This window comes from Balaenoptera ricei, chromosome 12, assembly GCF_028023285.1.
Source record: "Balaenoptera ricei isolate mBalRic1 chromosome 12, mBalRic1.hap2, whole genome shotgun sequence".
In the NCBI taxonomy this organism is placed as follows: Eukaryota; Metazoa; Chordata; class Mammalia; order Artiodactyla; family Balaenopteridae; genus Balaenoptera; species Balaenoptera ricei.
The window spans coordinates 58,614,181-58,633,643 of NC_082650.1; the positions used below are offsets into that span (position 1 = coordinate 58,614,181).

Consider the following 19,463-nt stretch of genomic DNA (forward strand, 5'->3'; position numbering starts at 1 on the left):
AAGCATGTGTGATGACAGATGGAGAAGATCTTTTCAGGTTGACTTTTCAACAGTCGTACTCCGCAAGACTTCAAGTTCTTCTTGGCTATCGGGAAATTAAAAGTTGGCGATTCAGCCTTTAATTTTGATCCATCTGCTCAAACTAATGAGACGTCTCATTTGTAAGCTTCTCTTTGCGTTACCAAATGCAAGTACAGCTTTATCATTCCTGTTAATAATTCCCTTCCTCCGGTGTAACTCGCGGAATGGGAAAATAGTTGATGCCTTAACCCTATTGAGATTTTTCTTGTTATACAAATTTTGTTACAGTGATAGGAAAAGAGGATAGGAAAGCTCCTTTAAAAGGGCCCAGGGGTTCCTATAGTGTTGGGCCATTACCTCCCTCCTTTCTTCTTCATCACATACATGTCTCTCCCTCATTTCCTACCTCCCTGCTTCCTGGCCTTCTTTCAGACCCTCATCATAGAGATGCTCTTTCACTTACCTCTGACCTTTTGCGTAACTTGTTCCCTCTGCCTCACACATTCTTCTTTATTCTCTGCTTAGTTGTCCTCTACTAAATCCTTTAGATTTCATCTTTCTTAGAGAAGCCTTTTTTTTACCTCCCTCTCTCACCTCCCTATTATGAACTATATAATAACACGGCCTATGTCTTCCTCCTATTTCTTGCTGTAGTTTTACATTTTTCCGGGCTGTTTTTGATTAATACCACTTTTCAGTAGAAGATCATAAGTCCCATAGGAAAGGGGCTATCTCTGGTTTTGCTCATCATTGTGTTATCATGGCCTCACCAGTACCTGGCACACAGTTGGTGCTCACATAGTGTGTGATGAATAAGTGAACAGAAGATGTGGTAGTCTTCGTAAGTCTGAACTTACTCTTAAAGGATTAGGGAGCAACGAACTTCAAAGAAAATCAAGAAAATAATAATTAGTTCCACAGTAAGCTGAACATCCAGGCTGAGGAGAGAACAACCTGGAGAAGTGGAACGACATCAAAGATCACTTAGATTACTTTCTTAAGGAATTTTTTTCTCCCTGTAGTCTGTAAAGATCAATGAAAGAATGTTGGTATTCTCCTTAAAAATGTTTCATCCCATACAGTTACTCTTAATATTATTTCATCTAGTTATAGTCTTTTCTGTTAGAAGTTAGAAGTATTAAATTATCCCATTTTCTCCTAAAATAAAATATCCATCTGACTTAGCTATTTTCAGTGATATAGATATCATTCATGCCACCAGTTATTTTGTTAATATATTCTTTCTTTCTTTTATTTCTATTCATTAAGCCCTAGAGGGGTAACCTTTGAACCCTTTTAAAATTTCACATTTTTAAGGGAACAGAGAAAAGTTCCATTTTTCTGAACTATAGCTTACCATAAGAGTACTCAATTATATTCTTGAGATTTTATATATAGCAGTTTCTTTGTTAACCTTGTAATGTTCTCTTCATTTGCAAAGGGAATACTTTTTGATGAGGAATATTATTATTGCGTTTTTCCTTCATTGTTCTTGACATTACTTTTTTCCTAAGTCTTTGAGGATTTTTATTACTGAAATAACACATTCTTATAACAAGTGAATCAACACAAACGTGTAAAGAAAAGACTAATGAATTACTTTCTCCTCACTTCACCTCACGCCCAGTACCCTTGCCCCTGAGTGTATTCAGTTTTCTCCTGGCACGTATAACTATATACAAGTATGTCCACGTTTTTAGGCATTTGAGCTTTTTAAAATTGGTTATCAGTGGTTTCTGGAATTACAACACAAATCGAGCACATGGAACAGTTTCTCTCAGAATGATGTTTAGAAACTTTCAGGTATAAACTAAATTTTGATCTGTCCTTGTACAGTTTACAGATCTTCAGCCAAAAGATCAAAAGAAAAAAAAAATGCTGTGCCTAATCTTGGAATAAAATTGGAAGCAATACAAGTGGTTTTATTTTCCTGAAACTGGTTCTCTTTATATTATATACATTGTTGAACCCAAGGAACATATATAATGATTCAGACCTGGAAGGCAAACACCATAGAAAATTCTTTGGACAGCTATTCAGAATATTTTACGTTAAATTGTCAGAAGTTAATTTGACAGCTGTTTATTTCACTTTAGAAAATGATATATTGAATCTCTATTAGCTGGTTTCCAGCTGATATTTGGACTTAGAAGCAGTTGGTAGGTATATTTAATAAGTTTAGTTACCACCACAAGCATTTGTTGATTACATTTTTGTAGCCATATTTTGATAAAATTGAACAAACAGTATTTTTATTAAAGCTAAGTATAATATTTTGTGTCCCAAGGAAATCTGATACAACTATTCCTGTACCTGCTCAAAGTGCAAAAAAGGGAGTTGAATATTTAAACTCAGTGAACCATTGCAAACGTTTACTGTCTTTTCTGTAACTAGGGTTTTTATCAATTTTTCTTGTTGTCATAGCAGCATATTTAAGTGAGAAGGGGTGGAAATGAAGGAACTATGTCTCTCTAGTTAATATTGTAAAATATGATTCTGTTTTTAAGAGAGTAGTATAATAGTCTCAGATCTTATCTTACTTTTTTCTTGGTTTTATGAATGAGTAGATGGGAAATGCAGCTCTAACTATATTATGGCAAATAAAGTGGGCATTTCCAACCTGTACAGCATTCATCAAGTTAGTGGCTGCTCTCGAAATATGGTCAGAGACTTACGTCTTGTGAAGGGTCTAAGATATTCATGCTAGCTTGCCACAGGCTAACTTCATTGTATACCACACACACACACACACACAAAAATGCACACGCTCGTAGGCGAAAACAAGAGACACCTGGGTAGGGAACCGACCTTATATTTATTCACAGAGCATAGTGTTGGTTGCCCCTCTCTAGCTTTACAGGGTAACATGGTAAGAGCCAGCTACCTCTGCGCACATGGGTGGCCCCATAGGGGTGCTCCAAAATTATGAAACTCTAAGCGTATATAGTTGTTGCTGGCACATCCTCCCTTCTGGTGGGGGGAAGAGAGGGTGTAAGGAGAAAGGGGAGGGAGAGGGAGAAAGAAGGGAGGAAGAAAGGAGACAAAGAAGTAGACCAACTGACCTGCCCAAGGACCTTCCTCTTTCACTCTGGAATATAAACAGATTCTCTCTTGAGGAGGGAAGGGGCGGCCTGTACCCTGGAATATAAGCAGTTGTCTCTTTGAGTGATAAGAAAGGAGCCTCTAGGCTTTATTACCTATAGAATGGGAAGAAATGGCTCTGGGGGAATGGAGGCATTCTCTACCATTAAAGCCCTTCAGTTTCCACTGCTCTGAAGGCCCTGACCATGTAGGATCACCAGGAATTTCAGGGAGGATTGTTTTCCAACAAGACCTAAAGGTGTCTTGAAAGGACATGTACTCTACTAAACTATCCCAGTAAGACAGTTTGCTACCACTGTCTGCTTTATAAAAATCTTTCTAACCTTACCTAGATTGCATAGTCTCTCCGGTGGTCCTTTGTTATGTTCTCCATGGACTTTGGTCTCATTTTTTTTTTTTTACTATGGTATTTTATTTGCTCTGTCTTGTAGCTGTGTTTTTTGAAATCATATGGAGAAAGGCCAAATGCATGGCTTAATGGATGGTCAGATGGCAGTGTACCTTTTTTTAAGTGCAGTGTAAGATCTCAACTTGGGTTTGTAGATAAATCTTTTTTTTTTTCTTGTTTTTTCCTTTCTCTTACTTTTTTTTCTTATTAAAGAGGGTCAATTGAAGGGTACAATACAGATTTATGGAAAACCGAGGTGTTTTTCATTTTGTAAGCACAAACATGAGAGCAGCCTCAAAAAAATGGGGACAGTTAAGAGCCAATCTAAGAGGAATTACAACTTTGTGATTTTTCCCTTTATAGCAGTACAGTTTTAATTAGTCTAGCTAGCAAATTTTATTGAGAGTATATTGCCTTAGTGGGATTTCTTCTGCTCAAGTAAGTTTAAAAAAAAAAGTGTATTCTTTTTAGGGAGAATCTATTCAAGTGTGTCACTTGAGAATATTAAATGCACAGTTGGATGTTTAGAATTATAAGTAGTGATTATTGTCTAAGGAAATAAATGAAAAATACTGATAGAAATCTTAAAAATACATTTTTATGTTGTTATTTTACTGAAATTAGATTCAGTCCAGAACATCTTATAATGTTGAATAATAATAGAACTTCAAGTCCAGCAGCATCTTTAGAAATGAAATTGTTAGCTCACTAATGAATTTTATTTGCATGGTAATAGACTAGCTGGTCTTGCTTAATTTGCTCTACAGAATAGATGTTGCTATTTTGGGGCTGTCAATAACAAATGTCAATGCAATTTGGATTATCATGGAGGTCAGTAAAGTATTTTTCTGTGTGTGATGCTACAATGTATTAAAGTATTCTTTATTCTGTCTTATCAGTCTTTAGCGGATTAACCTAGGTTTACCAATGAATTAAGTTGACCCACAGTTGTACTATGGGGACTAAGAACAGTGAAATTTGGGTCAGATTTTAGTCATATTTGAAAACATCCTCGATGAAGCATGAATTCAGAGTGGTTGGATTTTTAGAACTTCATTAAATTCCTTCATTATTAAACTAATCATTACAAGTAGGTCAGCTTCAACATAATGTTTCTTAAAAGTTTTGCTTATGTGTGTCTATATGAACATTTTATAATTAGTAATGCTTGTAATCTTTTAATACTTATAATGTAGGCTGAAATTTAAAATAGAAAGAGAATTCTAGACTTTTGAAGCTTGTAAATTACTGAGAATGGTTCATAATTTGGGATCTTTTTCTGTAGTCTATTTGCCACGTTAAGGTAAGAGTTACAGTGGGTAGAGTGCCAAATGTAGAAACTGCTACACTTTTCTTGTAGCGTATGAACTATATCTGAGTCATCAACCTTAATTCTAGGTATTGAACAGGATGGAGATAGATGGTGTTTAAGACTAAACCATGGCAATACTGTTAATATTCAGCAAGTATTTATTGAATAGCCAGTGTGTGCCAGAGATTGTGCTGAAGACAGAAAACAGAAAGATACACTCTGCATTAGTGTTGCTTATAATCTGATGAGAACCAAAGGTTAATCAAATAATTATGCATAAAATGTAAATGTACAGATTCCACAATAAACTTTCACCCACTCGTTTTAGCATTTACTGGTGATTTTCTAACTCCCATCCTTCCTTTCATTGCATTGTATGTAAGAAAGAGCTTTCCCGCTTCCCATTTATTCATTTACTTCTCTGTCAACTCAAATTCTTATTTTATTCAAAAGGTTATAATCCATTATTACATTATTACAAGATGACCATATTAGCCCAAATTTGGCAATCGGGAACCCCTTCAAGTTGCCTTCTTTATCCTTTTGACATGCCCACATCCCAGAATTGGAATTAATCATTTCTGATTAATCATTTCTGCAAGCAAACCTGGTAAGAGAATGGAATTTAGAAACCAATGAAAGTATTTTATTTCTTAAATGAATATTTCCACTTATTTCTTTCCCCAAAATATTATCCAGAAGAATGAAAGAGATTTGGGGTTTTCAGAATTTTCAAGGAAATACAATGTTGAGTTGTTCCTTTCCCTTAGTAGAGTTCCTCTCACAGCTGTTATTTTCAGACTGCTCCAGCATGCTCCGAGGGGCCACGGGCATTGCTGGCGTGAGGGTGGGAGAGGTGTGCTGTTTGGGAGGAAGAAGTGAGATACGAGATTTGGCTCTCTCAGGACCACTCAGGTAGCTTAATCTTTTTATATATATATATATATATATATATATAAAGAGAGAGAGAGAGTGAGCTCCTGCAAAAGAGTTTAGTGAAAGAAAGAATTACACAGCCAAAATGAGTTTTTAAACCACTGTTCTGTGGCATTAACTTTTCATAATTTCCATAGGATGAATAGTTTCTGTTCTTGTGGTGGTGATACCAAGTGGACTGATACTTGTGGTGATAACCAGTGGACTGATCTTTTCCGTCTTCAGTATCAATTTAGCTTTTCAGTAGAGGTGGAATTTCGTCTTCCACTTTGTCATGTATACATTGGACTAAGCAAACCAGTAGTTTTTCCCTTCTGGGCCTTGAAAACCAGGTGGAATACGAATGGTACATACTGGCTGAATGCAATAGCCTGGAAGTTTTTATGTGTAGTGTCAGTAGTCACAGGCAACTGTGACTCCTCTGTTGCTCAAATCAGGTACAAAGTAATGTATTTGCATATATGGTAAGACAGACCTGTAGCTGAAAATGCTGTACCACCCCTACAAACTAGGGCTGAGCCAGAAAGTATAGTTTTCCACAGCCCCTTAATGCTTAAGAAAATGTTTTTAATTATGTTAAAAAGTTTATAGCAAAGGGAAAATGCATTCAAAATACTTACTATTTTAAAATTATGTTGTAAAAGCTCTACTTTCTTTCTCTATTTTTTGTGGTCTTAATATTTTAGAGACCATACTGAAATATAACTATCTTATGCTTCAAGTGTATTGTACTATGTCCTGATATATGCAAATTGATTGTAAGATAATACTTTTTACAGTGGGCTTAGCTCTGATGTTATATATTTTTGCTGTAATGGTACATACGGACACTAAGTCGTCCAACTTTGTTTTTTTTTAATTATTAAAAAAACATAGAAGATGTTTAGAAGGTTTAGAAGATGTAAAGTATTGTGGATTTCTTTTAACCAACTTTAGCAGTTAAAGCTCTATACAACTGAAATATAAAAGCTGATAAATATTAAAATGATTCCTTTAGAGAAATTGATGAAGAATATATTTCACATTCAGGCTAATGCCCTAAAATGTAATTCAGTAATGATAACCTGAATCTGTTTATCACTTAAAAAGCTTAGGTTTCTTGAGAAGAACTGCATATTCTCAGCATGAGAGCCCAGAGGTGGCTCTGAACTGCTGAGTGTAGATCTAATTACACAGCTTGGAGCTGTGGAACCACTTCTCTCTCTACCTCCAGATTACTTCCGTTGGTTTATTTGCATAATTTAATGCATGAAAACTAGTCAGTGAATTATACAGTTTTCTGAGACAGCTAAGACAAGATAAATTAACCCTATTTGATGTAGTTTGTATATGTGATAAGCCTTTCACCAGGTCTTTTTAAACTAAAAATTATGCTTTAGTAATGCAGTTCATTGGCAGGAATATCTGATAATAAATGCTAGTTGTTACACTCGTGATTAATAAATTTAAATTTTATTAAGAGAAGTTTAAAACATTATTTTAGCCCTACTTTTAGTAATAGTAGTTTTATTGATGTAATCCAAATATAGTAGTGTTAAATTTTCTACCATTATAAAACATAAAAATCCTTTCTTTATTCATGTCCATCAGTAAGACATTATTTTGGTTAATGGATCTGAGTAATTTGATTCATTGTAAATGTAAGTAGCTTTGATTTAGGAACTGTCTTTGACTTCAAAGTCGAGAATTTTTTTTTTAAGATGCTCTTAGACTAGCTCATTTTATAAATTGTTTCTTTTTAAAATCCAAATTTTTAACTTTGCAATGGCATTAAAATGTACAGTTGACCCTTGAACAACGTGGGTGTTGGGGGCACGCCAACCCTCCATACAGTCAAAAATACACCTATACCTTATCATCAGCCCTTAGTATACGCAGTCCCTTCATACACGTGGTTCCTCCGGATCAGCGATTCTGCATGGGATTCAACCAACAGTGGGTCGTGTAGTTCTGTAGGATTTACTATTGAAAAAAATCTGCAAATAAGTGGACCTGCCCATTTCAAACTCATGTTGTTCAGTGGTCAACTGTATACACATAGCTTTACAACAGTATCAAAAGACTAGTAGTAACTATTTTAGTTATTAATTATCAGTGGAACGTTTGCTAATAAATTTAAATAAAACTATCCAGGAAAATTAATTATCTAGTTGAATAATTGGAAGTTAGCTTTATACCCCATATTCTAATAAAAGGTATCAGTGAAAGTATTAACTCAGCCTACATCCTATTATTATTTATAAACTTTTAAATTCATATCTCTGCTCAAAAATGTGCTAAAAATAAATGTTTTTTGTGAAAGTTGACCATTTTTAACATTGGAATTTCAGCATTTATGAGTGTCCACTGATTTGGTGATAGCAGGGAGAGTGGTATGGGGGATGACAAGGAGACCTCAAAATTAGTAAGGTGTAAATGTGCCCTCAGGCAGCACCCAAAGAGGGAATATAACTTGGTGGAAAGAAAATAGGCTTTGGACTATCAAATCTGAGGATAATTCCCAGTTCTGCTCTTGAATGAGTAGAAAGTTATTAAAACTCTGAGATTCAGTTTTCTCATCTGTAAAATTCTAATAGAATTACCTACCTAATTGTGTTGTTAATAGTAAATTAAATAACTATGCCTGGCACCTAGTACTGGGCCTAGCACATAGTAAGCACTTAGTAAATCATATCTTTTATTATTAGTCCTAGTAATTGTGACAACAGTGGAGAGACCTATATACATCTCAAGATTACACAAGGCACAAGTATGAACAAAGTGCTGTGGGAGTGATAGCTTTCCCTGGAGAGATTGGAGAAGAGTCATTAGAACTGGGCCTTAAAAGTTTGTAGAATTTCCCCAGAGGAAGTTGGCAGGAGAACTAAGTAAAGTAAAACATGGGTAAAGGCCTAGAAATATACAAATGCATGGAGGCTTTGAACACAGGAAGGATTTAGAGAGATGACACCCTAAGGCCAATAATGAAGAAACCTGCAACGTCATCACCTTTAAATCAAGGAATTTACTAATTTTGAGAGAAGACCCCAATTAACTTCTAGATTATGCTTTTATTTCTTCTTCTTCTTCTTCTTTTTTTTTTTAACCTGCATCTTCTTCCAGTAGTTGTTCATGTAATGAATGGCAGCTTCTGTGTTCACCATTTCCCAGACTCCAATCGTGCATCATAGTAACTAGATATAAGCTCCATAGGCACAGGGACACGTGCCGGCCTTGCCCACTGTTATATCCCCAATACCTGTCATGTAATTGTTGGATGATCACAGACTCACAGAGGAGCTAAATCAAGCACAAAAATAGTTCAAAATAAAATATAGTCAGTGATAAATGCTTAAGAGAGGGGCCTGTGAATTCTTTGGATGCTCAAAAGAATAAAGTATCACTTGTACCTGGAATCGTCAGGGAAATTTTTATTATTTTAATTTAACCATAATAGTAGCATCATCTCCCCCCATGTAGGTATAAGGGTTTCTTCTTTTCTTTCTTTCTTTTTTCTTTTTTTAAATGACTTTTATAAATTTGTACCAATGTTTCAGGTAGTTTATTGGCTACAAAGCTATATTTTAAAATGTTTAAATCAGAGTTCTTTTTATAAGATCTGTCTCAATCACACTAACTCTTTCTCAGGGAGACCTCCCTAAGTGCCTTCTCGCTCATCTTCACTCTTCATAAAAAACAGGGCCACCTTTTTTCTTTTAATAACCCCAGCCTTTTAAAATTGTCCTGTCCATTGTTCTATCAATTTACATTCCGAAATTGTCTTTAGGTTTTTCCTATGTTTTATCCACCTTTTTCTTTTACACTTCCTTGAGTCATAATTTTTTTTATCATCATGTAATGTATATTCCTTTACAAAAATTTATGTTTTTTCATGATGATGGCATTCTCTTTAACTGCTCAGTTTAAAATCTTTGTCTAACATAAAAATAATTTTTCAAGCATTGCTTTTAGTGGTATCATTTTTTTCTGAGTCTTGAGTGAATTTTCTCTAAGTATACATTTTATAATGAGGTTGTATTTTGCCTTTCCAGCTATTACTGCTCCTCTGTCTACATGTCCATTTCTGCCTAGAGCCAGTATTCGCCAAATCCATATGGATTGGCTGTCTTCTCTGTGCCTTTGACCTCTGTATACTTTTCCAGGAAGTACTATATATTTTCTTTTGCTAGACCATGTCTCTTTTTTCTTCTTAAAGCATTTCCAGGTGAACTAAAACAAGATAAATGTGTCTCTTCGATCAAAAGTACCACTACCACCCTTCTAAGTTCATTGTTAAATACGTGTTCTTTAAGTTTTTCCTTTGACACCGTAAATCCCTTAGCAATAAAATAGTCACATCAAATATGGTAGTACAATAGTATATTATAAATATACTATTACAACCTCATCACTGATCATTTCTCCTGTTTAATATAATTTATATATTCATAAAACTATTAAGGCTTGTTTCAATAGGTAAGATAAGCAATATAAGATATACAGAGAACACATTATCTTTTTATACTCCGCATCCCATTTTCATTTGTGGGGTAATTACTTTGGTGGGTTTCCATCCATAGCTCCCTATTTTTAAATACACACACACACACCCTTTATAATATACTCAGAATAATACTATGGAAATTGTTCTTCAACTTGATATTTTTTTACGTGGCACTATATTATGGATATCTTTGTAGATATCTTTGCAGATAGATACGTGTGTGTGTGCGTGCAGATAGATATGTGTGTGTGTACGTGCAGATAGATATGTGTGTGTGTGCATGTACAAGAGCAAAATCCAGCTCCGCTTGTGCCCACCATTGGATTTCCAGAGCCACAGAGTGCTACTGAAGTTTAGCACCTTTTCGTATGTTTATGACTATTTTCACTTTCTTGCCTATGAATTTCCCAGAAGTCATAGAGAAAAATCCTGGCAGATTTGAAGAAAAATTAACTATTTCCATACTGAATAAGATATCATAAATAAAGTCAAAAGATAAAGCATAGACTAGAACAAAATATTTGCAGTATAGAAAAAGACAAAACATACTATCTTCTGTATTGTAAGAACACCTACAAATTTATAAGAAAAAAATGCCCAATAATAAAACAGACAATATTCAGAATAGGGACATAGTTCAATGGTCATATATACTTTGACCCAACAATTTCACTTCTATGAAAATATCCACAAAATTGTGAAATGACTTATATACAGAGTTATTTATTACAGCATTGCTTTAAGTAAGAAAGAATTAGGAACAACATAAATGTCCATTAAACAAGGACTGGTTAAGTAAATTGTGGTATTTCTAAGTAAAGGAATACTATGCAAATGAAAAAATAAATGAGGAAACTGGGTACTGGTGTGAAAAGATCTTCAGATGACCTAAGTGTCTTTAGCTGGTCAGTATTGGCAGGCCTAAAATGAGAACTGATTCACAGCAATCAGAATGAAGCCTTTTAAAATTGCATTTACTTAATATCACAGAGAGGGTAATATAATCACAGCAATAAAAACTATTTTGTTGCCTACATGCCCTTGTGGTATATAAATCTGAAATACACCTGCAGCGGCACTCCTCATTCAGACTATAGAATATGGAAAATGATTTAGCTATTTTCTCCAGTCTCCCAAAGATAGTACTTAAAGAACCATTTTAAATGCACAGAGGACAGGTCTGGGGGGTTTTGTTTTTGTTTTTGTTTTTTTTAACATACAATGGATGCCATTTCACTGGGCTCTCAAATTTTAACTTTCATCGTATTAATGGCTTATTAAACCAGATTGCTGGGTCCCAGCCTCAGAGTTTTTGGCTCAGATGTGGGGTGACACTATTAATTTGTAGTTGTAACAAGTTTCCAGAGAATGCTCTTGGTCTGGGGACACACTTTAGAATCACTATTTGTTTAGGTCATTGGGACTTAATTCTCTTGAGGATCCTGGGTTAAGAAGGTTGGGAAGAATTGAGAACAAAACAAATAAATGGCTGTGCTGGTTAGAGTGAAAACATAAACACCATGACATAAACTTCCTCATCCTCAAGCCTCATTCTTTAACCATTGCAATAGACAATACCATAAATTATAAAATATTATTTCTCAACAGCATTTCCTGTGGGACATCTATCTGCCATGTTGTATTTTTTCCAGGTATTTCGATTCTTATTCTTCCTTCTTAGTGGAAATTTTTAGGGAAGAGAATTTGATTCAAGATTTCACAATCTTTGGCCTCCTCCCTCCAGTTCTAAAATAATCCCAAGCTTAAATATTTCTGCTAATTGTTTTATCCCTAGTTCATCTGGCACAACACCCTTACAAAGGTTGTTAAAGGATAAGTGTTCTTTTAAATTGTTTTTTGTGGTGTTAGATATGCACACACACTTGCATAAGCGAGGAATAAATGTTTATATAGGTGTCAATTTATAATATTCATTCACTGATCTAACCACTTAGTCTTTTAGGTCAAGTTAATTTTCTTAATGTTTATTACCCTTATCGTGGTGTTAATACTTACCAGCTCTGGAAGTCTCCAAGTTCCTGTACAAAGAGTTTTAGCATCTCCTTTGAACTTGTTAGAAATGCAAATTCTTGTCTTGCCTCAGACCTACTTAAGGAGCAGCAGTTTGTAACAAGCCTGCCAGGTGATTTTGATGCATCCTAAAATTTGAGAGCTGTTGTTTTACTAAACGCAGTGTTTCACTTACACGATACCCTTTAATCCTTATCGTAATCCTATGACTCTAGTAACTATCTATGTACTAGAGGAAATAAAGATCAAAGAGGTTAAATAATTTGTTCTAAATCACACTGCTATTTAACAATATTTCAAAGTAGAATTTTTGGTCTTTTTAAAATAATGTGTCCTTCTCTCCTTTGAATACACTGAAACAATATCAGTTACTTTGGCATTTTGGTTTTCTGAATGATCATTATCTGAGCTTTTACTTTTCATTAATTTTAATCAGCATCTCATTTGAAGGACACTTTCTTTGATAAGTCAAATAACAGGACCAGAACTCAGATTCTCATACTTTCTTTCCCAGTCCAGGACTGATTCCATCATACATTTTTTAACTAAATGACTTTTTAAACCAAAAATAAGTGTATAAAATATTTTTAATTGCATTAACCTAACAAACCTCGAGTAAAAATATAAACAGTTTTACAAAACAGTCAAAATTTACCAGCATTATTGAGTTGAATCTACTGTTCTAATCTTATTTTAGACACATGCCCATTTAACTGCTGTTTGGTTACCAACAGCGTTTCTAAGATTAATTTGGAGTTATTTCTGCCATATGAAACAGTGTTGTCCTCTCTGTTATAATTTTTATATGAGTCTATTTAAATTAATTAACCAAATTAACAAACCATAAAATCAAGTATGTTTATAGAGACCCAAAACCTTGTAATGGCCTCTGTTGGAGCCTCTAGACAGAAAATTCTTAATAAGAAAAAGAGTTTATTTTACTGAACAAGACATGATGGATTCTTTAATAAAAAGAAATTGCTACTTTAGTTGTAACTAATATTTCTCTTGGCTGCAGTAGAAAATAATTTGCAAAGTGATAAGTTGACAAGTCAGACTTAAATAATTAATGAAGATTTAGGGTCATATTTTATTTTCCCTTATGTTCTCCATATCTGTTATTTTAACGGGATTTACATAATGTGGCATTTGAATTATGGAGAATAGAAATCTGGTTGTATTATAAAACCCTAGCCCATCTGGAGAATGATCTTGGGGCTATAGTGGTTATATAAAATATCTTAATAATCCCTGATGTTTCGTATGTATAGGTAAATAAAGATGGGTTATTAGGGAATCTTTGTAGTGGTGGTATTATATATGTTTTATTTATGTTTCCTTCTGAACTTCTTTTAACTTAGAAGAAGAAAACTAAGCTGGTGGTAACCATTACCTAATTTCACACAGTAGTACAGTGGAGATCTCAACAGTCATTAATAATTCAATTTTTAGACCCCACTGCTAGATATTTTTACTCCGTTGGTTTTAGGGGAGGACTCAGAAATCTATTTCAACAAGCCCCAGCAGTAATTCTGATGAAGTGGTCCCTGGGCCTCAGTGTAAGAAACTTTGAACGAAAACGTACTTCTTCAAGCTAACACACTAAAATTACCAAGGATGAATACTCTAGACTAGTGTATGTAGTCTCCTCCATGCAGACTGCATCCTGCTTCTACAGCCAGCTAGGGCTGATTCCTAGTGATTCTCTCTTGCCGTAACAGTAGAGTTCCAATTTGGTGCCTTGGAACATGTTCATCATGGTATCCCCGGTGCTTCGGCCACTGTTTGGCATGCAGGAGGTATGTGTAAATGTCGTGGCACGGATGAATGAAGGAGACCAGCTGTCTCCATGTTTATCCGCACTCCATCCGTCTTTTGGATCAGCTCCCTAAATTATGTCTAGTTTTATCTCCCTCCTTAAATTGTATAGAAGAAGGGACCATGTCTTATCCATTTCATATCTCTCCTGCTAACAGTATTTTACACACACACATGTCCAATAAATATATTTTAAGTAAAAGTTATTTTGTGCATATTTAATCCATCATACAAGATTCCCATCTCCATGAGGGCAGGGACCTTGTCTCTCCTTTTCACAGCAGTTTTCTCAGGGCTTGGTAGTGACTGCATGCTCAGAAATGTTTGAATGAATGAATAAATTAATAAAATAATAAGTAACTTCATTTTAATTGAGATTTTTCTTAGAATTTAATGTTGGGGGTAAATGAGGTTTTGTGTGTGATCAAATTTATTTTTATATAAAAGAAAATAATCTGCCTTCCCCTTTAAAAAGAAACTCGTAGTTGAAATGTCCCTACCTTGTAGAAAGACAGGATGGTAGAATTTGACAGATTCTGAATTGGTGAAGCTTCAGCAAGGCATTATGGTTAATAGAATCTTCCATCTAACTTAGTATTAAATAGCTGATGTCAGGAATTATGAAAATATCATCACAGTGAACTTAAATGGCAGTCTCTTGACATCCTGTGAGGTAAAGATGATTCCCCAGAAAGCTAGAGAGCCTGTGAAAAGCAGATTTGGTTTTTGGCAGGGGTGGGAGGTTGAAAATACGGAAAACAAAAAATTTTCTAAGTATCCACGAAACTTTCTGAAATAAATTTTAGTAGCGTACTCTTTAGAAAATACTCTTTTGATCATATTTCTTTTCAAATCACATTGGTATCAGAAAATAAGTTAGAGCTCTGATAAAGTGTGAAGTCTCAAGCTTTATGTCCTTGAAGGCTGTGATTAACTTATGTTAAATTTCTCCAGATGACTTGCAGTGCTTGTTTTACTTTCTCTAAACACTTTGGGAGATTTTCATTGAGGAACTTCTGGTCTTCTCCAGATTATTTTCTCTCCTTTACTTTGAATACACCCTAAAAGAATATTAGTTAAGTATTCCAGTTTCTTGAATGATGGTTATCTGAGGTTTTACTCTACTATGAATTTTATCAGATCCTATATGTGGAACATTGCCTTTGGCAAGTTTACTGTGGGCTAATTATAAGATTACTATGGGTTAATTATACAGCATGTGCTCTAGATCTTTGTCATTCTGTCTCCTTTCTGGTCAAAGCCCAGGCCTCCTTCCCTTTTTCACTTTTGTTTGTCCTCAAAATGATCTTCTCTTACTCAGGTCAACTCTCATGAACCTATTAATTCCCTGACTAAAAACAATGTTGTGTGTCCTTCTAAGTGTGTAACCTGCAAATAACACCAAAGTTCCAGCTTCTGGGAAAACAATTGACAGAAGAACATGGAGAGACACTGGGAAGACAGGCAAGAATTAGGAATTAGTTATGGCTCTTTGGGAAGGCTGGGGCTGAGCTATGGAGGGAGGGGACAGGGAGGTGGAAGCCAAAGAAGAAACATCACAGAGGAGAGAAGGCAGGCCCTGAGAGGCAGCAAATGCAGACTGCTAGTCACTTCCTGATTTTATTCTCTTCATTTGCCTTCACATTCTTCCTGACTACTGTCCCTGGAAGGACTTTTTTTCCACTTCTTCTTGACAAAGCATCCAGACACTCACCTTCCCCCTAATTCAGATTTCCACAGTCACTTTGTGAATAATTCCACAGGAAGGTCTGCCACAACAGAAAATTCCAAGTACCTCTCTAGAAGCTTTTGCATCTCCAGCAGTCCCCTAAACTCTATTCTGAATGGTTGTTCTTAGACATGATTTTGTCCAAGGAAGAGTGGTCTTTATTGTTTCCAGTTTCTTTAAACATCTTTATGATACTGGCAATTTCATTGACTGTGGCGAAATAAGGCTCTATTATACTCTGTCCTCGTAAGATATGATTGTGCTAATGAATCATGTCTTCAGAAGAGAAATGCACAAATTAAGTTCCACATTTTATATAATCCATTAATTTCATTCTGACTTCTGCCAATTATAGGCTAATAATAAACAAAGCTATGTTATTGAATTTTACTTAACTTGCCTTTATCCTATATATACTTTGTTTTAAAATAAGCAAATGTTGAAGTATTCATAAACTGGGGGTTTATTTTGAAAAATTAATAGTCATTTATATAGGGTGACTTCCAGACTAGTACTAAGCCATCTTTTAATGAATTTGAGTATTAAATAAACTGCTTTCCTTTATTTTAGGTGATGGTGTTTGTACATGCTCGAAATGCCACAGTAAGAACGGCTATGTCTCTAATAGAAAGAGCCAAGAATAATGGCCAGATTTCCTACTTTTTACCTACTCAAGGACCTGAATATGGACATGCAGAAAAACAGGTAGGAAACAAATGACAGCACAATACAAGAACTAAAGCACATAATGTGCCAGATATACCAGATATTTTATATATGAAAGAGCCATGGTTTCCAGTTTCCAATAAGTTAATTTTACAGATTTATCATGTGATAATTTTGGCATTTTTTCTTGACTTTCAAAGGATCCGAATGCATGTTGTGTCCAATTATCACTTTTTTCTATATGATTATAATTGTGTTTAGTCCCATAGTTAAAGCATAAAATACAATTACATTTTATAAAATACATTAACATCTAATGGATTATTGTTCTTTTAAAGATATAATAGATAATTTTTTTTTTTTAATTTCTAAGGTTAACATGGACAGATGTAACTTACATAAACAGAAGCTCTTTTTGAGAGTGAAAGTTTGAGACCAAAAAGGTTCAGAACAGCTGCCTTGCCACTCATTATATGCTCAAAGGACCTAGAAAGTCTGGGTCCTCATTAGAAACACAGAACCTCAGGCCTCACCTGAGACTTACCACATCATAATCTGCATTTCAACTTGATCCCCAAATGATTTATGCACATTACAGTTTGAGAGGCACATCTCTAGGTAATTTGAGTATCGATAGTATTCTAAGATTTATAAAAGGTTTTATTTAATTGTATCAAGTAATGATTTAGATCAAGAGTGGGCAAACTACAGCCCGAGGGCCAAAGGTGGCAACCTGTTTTTGTAATTAGTTTTATTAGAAAACAGTCAGAGCCCTTCCTTTGTCTTCTATGGCTGCTTCTTTACACACAAGGGAAGAACTGAGTACTTGCTGCAGGGATGATATGGCTCACAAAGCCTAAAGTACTTGGAGTATAAAGTACTCCAAGGGAAGTATAAAGTACTTTATACTCTGTCCCTTTGCAGAAAATTTTGCCCTGATTTAAAGCTATAAAAATAAATTTTTAAATAAAAAATCTATAGGCATAAAATGAGAGTATCTTCAAAGTATTTTATATGCATAACTTAAGATTTAACTGATGTTTGCTGAACAGCTGCCAGGCATTGTGCTCTGCACCTTCACATTTACCATCTTAGTAAAATGTATTTAGTTATTAAGATTGTGCTCTAAATTTCACCATTTTATATTGATATTTTAAATTCTGACTATGATAGTCTGATGCAGGTTATTTTGAATGTCAGATTCTCTTTCAGTGTAACTACAAAATTTATTCAGTTTTTTCTTTTTTTTGCTTTATAAAGTTTTCTATTACATACCACTTATTATGCAGCTTTGTATTCTTCCAGTTATTTATTAATTATGAATTTATGAGAGTCTTTGAAAAGTCAGGTCGGCATTCATAATGGTGAATTATGAAAGGTCTTGTTTCATTTCTTTGGAAATACAAAGCAGCTCTATTGTGTTTAAAAGCCAAGCCTTGAGAGCCACCTTGTGGATTTCTGGTTATTTTATACCTCTCAGTTCTGAGAGTTATTGCTGTTCTAAATCATGCAGGTTTATTGTTTCATTGTTATAATAATAATATTCAATATTTATCAGAGTTTACTTGGGCCAGGCATTGTTTTCATTGCTTTCTATAACTCATTCAATGTTCACAACAACCTATGATGTAGGTTTGTACTATTATTATCTCTTGATATGGCATTTGTGTATAAGTTATTCAAATATAGCATGAAATACTCTAAAGCATATAGAAATAATTTATGTAGAGGAATTTTCAAATGATATTTATTTAAGACCATGTCACCAAACGTATAATGACAGATCACTATGCTGAAAAAAAACGTGGAGACTTGAAAGTCCCTAGTCATTTTATTATACCTTTTTTTTTTGGATATTTTCATTATACTTGATTTTTATCCTGACCCACCTGTTATTATTGTTTTTTTTAACAAGAATGGATTCCACAGACATTATTAATAAGTACATGTTTTCAAGGAACGCTGTCCTATTCACCATTATACTCTTTCATATAGCATTTGGCTGATAGTAGGTACCCCAAAATTACTTTTTTTTTTTGCCTTTGTTTCTTGGAGGCAGACATTATTAAAAGATGTTCTCACTTTAGTTTTCTCATTTGATCTCTACCACTATTCTGTCCTTTAAAGATTCTTATCCCCATTTTACAGATAAGGAAACTGAGAAAAGAGAATAATTTTCCCAGAGACTCCCATGTAGTAAGTGGAGCTATGATTTGAACCAGACTGACTCCAAAGTCTACCCTTTTCACTACAGTGCATCCTGTTTGTTCAAAAACAAACAGAACATATCCAACCTGTGACTTTCTAAAGCCTTTAGAGCTTTGAGTCTTTTTTTTTCCTTTAATAAAATGGAAGAACATTTCTTCAGCTCAGCTATATCCCTCATTTCTCCGAAAGAGAGAGATTCAAAACAGTTGGCCCCTCCACAGTGAAAATTATTTATAACAAAAGATAAGGTAATCTTTCTGGATGTTTTCTCGAAGCTCCAGAATTTTAGATTATTCTTCTAAATCTAAAGTTGAATGTTTGTTCCTATTTCTTGAAGTGCCTTTTAAACTTGAATGGTATTAACTTACTAGCAATTCTAAGGATGCTATTACAATGATGGCAGGAGATATTTCTTCTGACGTTTTTGAAAAATAGGAAATTAAGTACTCAGAACATTAAAATAAAATTAGAAGGTAAGTTTGCTATGGTGGTACATAGAAATTTAGCCTCCTGACTCCTGTTAATGGAAATACAACTAAATCCCTACCGTGCCACAGTGATCCTTTATCCCTAAGTGTTTAAAGTAACCATCTCAATTCCTGACTCAGCAAGTATGGTTTTTAAAAGCGTTTCTTCACAGTTTTATTCAACACACTGTAACTTCATTTGTATAAATAATAAATAAAACTCCATTAAGGATTCTTTTTCTCTGTGTGTGTGGGGCAGGGTGGGGAGGGCAGTGTGTGTACATACTGAGGCTGTGTCTGTG

At 34.5% G+C, this 19,463-nt stretch overlaps 1 protein-coding gene across 3 annotated transcripts in view; it reads left to right on the forward strand.

Moving 5' to 3' along the window:
- ASCC3 (activating signal cointegrator 1 complex subunit 3) overlaps nucleotides 1-19,463 on the forward strand; it is a 324,300-nt gene that overhangs the window by 159,364 nt on the left and 145,473 nt on the right. For all 3 annotated transcript variants that reach the window (XM_059941507.1, XM_059941508.1, XM_059941509.1), the window contains exon 14: nucleotides 16,391-16,525. In XM_059941507.1, the coding sequence (XP_059797490.1) occupies nucleotides 16,391-16,525 (135 nt within the window). The remainder of the gene's footprint in view (nucleotides 1-16,390; nucleotides 16,526-19,463) is intronic.